Source organism: Amblyraja radiata, chromosome 8 (genome assembly GCF_010909765.2).
Source record: "Amblyraja radiata isolate CabotCenter1 chromosome 8, sAmbRad1.1.pri, whole genome shotgun sequence".
NCBI classification, from domain to species: domain Eukaryota; kingdom Metazoa; phylum Chordata; class Chondrichthyes; order Rajiformes; family Rajidae; genus Amblyraja; species Amblyraja radiata.
This window is the reverse complement of record NC_045963.1, coordinates 67,819,912-67,826,131: the sequence shown is the minus strand read 5'-3', so window position 1 is coordinate 67,826,131 and position 6,220 is coordinate 67,819,912. Positions and strand designations below refer to the sequence as shown.

The 6,220-nt window shown below is 44.6% G+C and overlaps 1 protein-coding gene across 2 annotated transcripts in view; it reads right to left on the bottom strand.

Moving 5' to 3' along the window:
- esr1 (estrogen receptor 1) overlaps positions 1 to 6,220 on the bottom strand; it is a 141,451-nt gene that overhangs the window by 70,698 nt on the left and 64,533 nt on the right. The window contains exon 3 of one of the 2 annotated variants that reach the window (XM_033026167.1): positions 4,073 to 4,189. In XM_033026167.1, the coding sequence (XP_032882058.1) occupies positions 4,073 to 4,189 (117 nt within the window). The remainder of the gene's footprint in view (positions 1 to 4,072; positions 4,190 to 6,220) is intronic. The other variant, XM_033026168.1, reaches the window with a different exon arrangement.

Below are 6,220 nucleotides of genomic sequence, written 5' to 3'. Positions count from 1 at the left end.
ACCTTCAGATTGTGAATCACCTGAGATGAACGAGTTTCCAGGAGCTCCAGGGTCACCTACAGGTATCACTGGAAGGTATGAAATGTCCCAACACAGCTGAGTGTATTGCGTTAATTCATTCTTTCTATTCATTATCTAAGTATATTTGATTACTGGAGGTAATAAGAGTCTTTGATTGCTCCAGACCATCTGGGTTCATTAAATCACATATATGTTAGACAGCAACAACGTCCAGTCCGATACCCTTGTCCTGAAGAGTTAGGCCAATGTGGCACCACTGAGCCACACATGATGACAAACACAGAAATCTCCTCCCAGAATACGTTCTGTGTCCTTTTCCAACCATATCCAACATGGACACTTTGAAGGGTCCCAACCTGAAACGTCACCCATCCTTTTTCTCCAGAGATCTTGCCTGACCCGCTGAGTTACTCCAGCACTTTGTGTCTATCTTTGGACATGTATTAATTCATCAGTTGAGGACTGTGGCACAAGAGAAGATTCTTTGCCCTCATTTGACATGATGCCAGACAATTTAATGGGATTTGGGGTCATCGTTAAAGTCCTCAAGGGCTATCTGTATACCAGTGTGTTGTCATCCATGCTGTGTTGTCTGCTCTGCTGGTGCTCCAAGAATCATAGTGGGAGACGACTGAGACATTGCCCAAAAGATCTAATTCCTTTAGTGTATCTATGGTCCGACGGTTGCTTGACATCAGTGGGACACAGTACTCACAGATTTACACATAGATCCCTAAATGATAACGTATCAGACTTTGCAGAATTAACTGGGCAATATCTGCCTGTGCCACATTCAAATCCAGTTCTATATGGTCCGACCTGTGTTTTGTCAACGCGATTTAATGGAATGAAGTAGCTTCAGTTCAGAGGGCAGTTGAGAAGTAATCTAATTGTTTTAGGTCTGGAGTCACATATTATCCCTAACCTGGTAAGGACAGCAGATTTCCATATCATTAGTGAACCAAATAGTCCTTTACAACAATCTGGTGATTTAACCATTACTGGCAAGGGTCAAGAGTCAAGAATGTTTTATTGTCATGTGTCCCAGATAGAACAACAAAATTCTTACTTGCTGCAGCACAACAGAATATGTAAACATAATACACTGTAAACAATATGATAAACGATAGAAAAAAAAAGTTCAGTGTGTATATATACACCTACTCACAAGTATATATATACATACATACATACATACATACATACATACATACATACATACATACATACACACATACACACATACTCAAGCATTAAATAATAGTAGACAATAGACAATAGGTGCAGGAGTAGGCCATTCGGCCCTTCGAGCCATGTGATCATGGCTGATCATCCCCAATAAGTATCCCGTTCCTGCCCTCCCCATATCCCTTGACTCCGCTATCTTTAAGAGCTCTATCGAACTCTCTCTTGAAAGCATCCAGAGAATCGGCCTCCATTGCCTTCTGAGGCAGAGAATTCCATAAATTCACAACTCCCTGGGTGAAAAAGGTTTTCCTCATCTCCATTCTAAATGGCTTACCCTTTTTTTCTGAAACTGTGGCCCCTGGTTCTGGACTTCCCCAACATTGGGAACATGTTTTCTGCTTCTAGCGTGTCTAATCCCTTAATAATCTTATGTTTCAATAAGATCCACTCTCATCCTTCTAATCCAGTTGCTCCATTCTTTCAACATATGACAGTCCCGCCAATCCGGGAATTAACCTCGTGAACCTACGCTGCACTCCCTCAATAGCAAGAATATCCTTCCTCAAATTTGGAGACCATAACTGCACACAATACTCCAGGTGTGGTCTCACCAGGGCCCTGTACAACTGCAGGACCTCTTTGCTCCTATACTCAACTCCTCTTGTTATGAAGGCCAACATGCCATTTGCTTTCTTCACTGCCTGCTGTACCTGCATGTTTACTTTCAGTGAGTGATATACAAGGACCCCCAGATCTCATTGTACTTTCCTTTTTCCGAACTCGACACCATTCAGAAAATAATCTGCCTTCCTGTTCTTGCCACCAAAGTGGATAACCTCACATTTATCCACATTAAACTCCATCTGCCATGCATTTGCCCACTCACCCAACATGTCCAAGTCACCCTGCATCCTCATAATATCCTCCTCGATAGATCCGTTCGATGGTGGGGAGGTCAGTGCCGGTGATGGACTGGGCAGTGCTCACAACTTTTTGCTATATTTTCTGCTCCTGAGCTTTCAAGTTGCCGAACTAGGCAATAATGCAATCAGTCAGAATGCTCTCTACTGTACACCTGTAGAAGTTCAAGAGAATCCTCTTTGACATACTGAATCTCCGTAATCTTCTCAGGAAGTAGAGGCGTTGATGTGCTTTATTTATAATTGCATCAGTGTGCTAGGTCCAGGAAAGTTCTTCGGAAATATGCACGCCCAGGAATTTGAAGTTTTTGACCCCTCTCCACCATCGTCCCATTGATATAAACAGGATTGTGGGTCCTCATCCTTCCCCTTCCAAAGTCCATAATCAGTTCATTTATTTTACAATATTGAGAGGCAGGTTATTGCGCTGGCACCATTTGGTCAATCGGTCGATCTCACTTCTATACTCTGAGTTCATCATCATCTGTAATTCGTCCAACAACAGTGGTGTCGTCATCGAACTTGAAGATGGAGTTCGCACTGTGTCCGGCTACACAGTCATGAGTATAGAGTGAGTACAGCAGGGGGCTGAGCACGCAGCATTGAGATGCTCCCGTACTGATTGTTAATGAGAAAGAAGTCTTTCTGCCAATTCGAACATACTGTGGTCATTGGATGAAGAAGTCGAGGATCCAATTCCAGAGCGATACGCAGAGGCCCAGTTCTGTGAGCTTGGTAACTAGCTGCTTTTTCTTTTTTTCTTCTTCTTCTACTGGCCAGATGGCCAGTTTGGCGAGGCCTGGTAACCAGCTTGGAGACGATGATGTTATTAAACGCCGAGCTGTAGTCTATAAGCAACAGCCTGACGTAAGTGTTTATATTGTCCAAGTGGTCCAGTGCGGAGTGGAGAGCCAGTGAGATCGCATCCTGCGTTGACCTGCTGTGACGGTAGGTAAACTGTTGTGGGTCGAGGTTCTTGTCGAGGTAGGAGTTGATAGCACCATAACCAACCTCTCAAAGCACTTCATCACCACAGCCATTAGTGCCATTGGTCGATAGTCGTTGAGGCACGTCACCTTACATTTCTTGGGCACTTGTATTGTTGATGCCCTTTTAAAGCAGGTGGGAACCTCAGATCTCAGTAATGACAAAGCACTTTTTAATTTAAAATGTCAAGATTAGTTTCCCCAGCTTCAGTGGTGATGTTTGCTGATTGTTAGACCTGTACATTATTAGTCCAGTAAAATGAGCACTGGTCCTGGGATCCTTGAATGTAAGACCATGTGGACGTAGCTAAGTCATCACGCAGACCAGACTTCCCACCATTAACTCCATCTACACTTCATACTGCCTCGGAAAAGCAGCCAACATAATCAAAGATATGTCCCTCCCTGACCATTCCTTCTTCTCCTTACTCCCATCCGGCAGAAGTTACGGAAGCTTGAAAGCACGCTGCAAGCACCAAACTCAGGAACAGCTCCTTCCCCTCAATTATCAAACTTCTGATTGGCCTTTCCGTTAGATAAGGTACCGTTCAATTCACCTCAACCTCACTGAGGACATTGGATCGTCTAAGGAACTGATGAGCTGCAATACGCTACAATGCTCAGAACTATATTTGGCACTCTGTATTTTCCCATTTGCTCTATCTAATGTAGAGTTTGAACTGATTGTATCTATTTATACTATATCTGATTCTGTTTGGATCGCATGCAAACTAAAGCTTTTCATGTACCTCGGTACATGTGACAATAATACACCTAAATAACAAAGAAAAGTGTTTCCTTTGAGCAAAGGCCAAGTCACAACTTGACCAGCTGAACATGTACGATTTGCCCTGGATACCCACTCTGTCCAAAGCATTGAAAAAAAAAAAATCAACACATTTCTCTTTTTACAATCAATGCACATAACACATGAACTAACAGGCAAATACTACATACCACCTTTCATCATGCCCACTTCATAGCATTTGCGTAGTCTGCAAGCCTGGCAGCTCTTCCTCCTGTTTTTGTCGATCGTGCACTGGTTGGTGGCAGGGCACATGTAGTCATTGTGTCCTGGAATGAAGAGAGAGATTGCAAGTAAATCTCAGCAACTCCGTACTTATTTAAAACAACGACAAAACACTCACATTTGTCCCGTGACTCCAATTGCAGTAAAACTAACGCCCCAAGGAGCTTGATTAAACAAAATTAGGGACAAGGAGATATTGAGAATACCCCATAAAATGTTTTTTAAAAGATGCTGGTTTTAGTGACAATTTCAAAAGGAAAAGCAGACGGACTCAGGGGGGGGGGGGTCGTTCAGAGACAGCAATTAAAATCGAGGGAGAGAGAGCATTTGTAATGCTGAGATCCTGGAGGATTGTAGGTAGGAGGGACTTATGGACACAAGGTGTTAAAATTGATTAAGAACTTAGCATTGAAGCACGGCTAGAGTGGAGATGAACAGGACAGGGTGAGGACCAGGAGCAATGGGGGGGGGGGGGGGGGGGGGGGGGGGGTGCAGTTGTATGATTTAGGACAACAATAGAACAAAATGCCCCATCCTTGACATTCACCAGTACAAATGTTATTGGACAGACAATAGAATGGGAAATGTCCACAATTTGCACCTGTGCCACTTTGATTTGCGCCCCCCGCCACAGTGCTGCAAGTTAACACTGGATCATTTGTCCGAAAAATCGAATCAGGCTGCATTGCATGAACGGAATTCAAGAAACCGCAGATTTCCATCATGTCTCTTGGGCCTGATGTCCCAGGGGTTAAGGGAAAGTCAAAAGTCCTCACACGGACCCTCGGTACCAACAGCCCCCCCCCCCCCCCCCCCCCCCCCCCCCCCCGCACACACACACACACCACTTGGAAAGCACAGCCTCCTATAAGCCAACACAACACTGTGCAAAGCACAATGAAGCTCTTTGCCAGGCATCGGTCACCCTCTGTTGCATATAATGTGGGCTCTCAGATCCGGGCAGTTGTAGCCCAGGGAAGAGGTGGGGGCATTCACAGGTCAATCTGCAATGAATTGTTGGATTTGACATGTACACTGGAAACTTTGCAGGAGCCACATGAATGAGCCTCCAGGGAGTGGTCCGACTGGCCACTACAATGGACAGGTTGGTAGTTCTAGGTCTATGAACCCACTGTGAGGCACGGTACACCTGCAAGCTCCCTGCTCTTGGAATCTGCACAGTTTAGACCCAGTCATTTCCCCCTCTTCTTCCTCCTGGCAGACAGGACCAAATTCTCGCAATATTTTCATAGTAAGAGCTATGACCCTCCCCATTGCTGCCTCCCTATTAAGCTTCCTGAAATTTGTCTCGCCATCTTAACTAAGCAATTGCGCAGTACCCAAAAATCTGATGTCTGCCAAGCATTTGGAGTAACATCGAAAATAGCACACAACTCTCTTTGTAGAAAGGTATAAGAATCCGTAGTAACTTGCATGGCATCCTTTCACGGAGCCCCAATGAGGTCATTCTCCCCTCCCATGGCCACAACCCCGTACACCTCCCCTAGCCCACTGCGACTTCACCCATTTCCACCAGGGGAGAAACCAACCTTGATCCAAAACCTGCTACGGATAAGCAGAGCATGGACTGTTTCCACTAATGCCCAGCAAGAGTCAGGAAGTAGTGTGGCGAAGGTTAAGGAAATGAATACTGGGAACCTTGTTGGTGGTGCCTGCAGTGTTGCCAGCACCAGTACTTTATACCTTGGAATACAAAAGGATACCAAGATTTGCAGTGACATGTGCAAAAACAAATTTAATAGATTTATCAGGATTTATAAGGATGACACCAGAACTGAGAGATTGTAATCAGCAACAGGCTGGGACTCTTTCCTCTGAAAGGAAAAAGGCAAGGGCTGACCTGATAGAGGTCATTGAAATGATGAAAGGTATTCAGTAATGTAGGCGCAGGGATGATGTTTTCTCTTGTAAGGAGTCCAAAACACAGAGCCATAAAACATGTTAATAACAAACAATCTCAGGAGAAAATGTCCACTCAGGGGCCAGTGAGAATGTGGAACCTGTTACCCTTGCAGAGCAAACAGCTGAAGCAAATCAATTCGATCCACTTAATG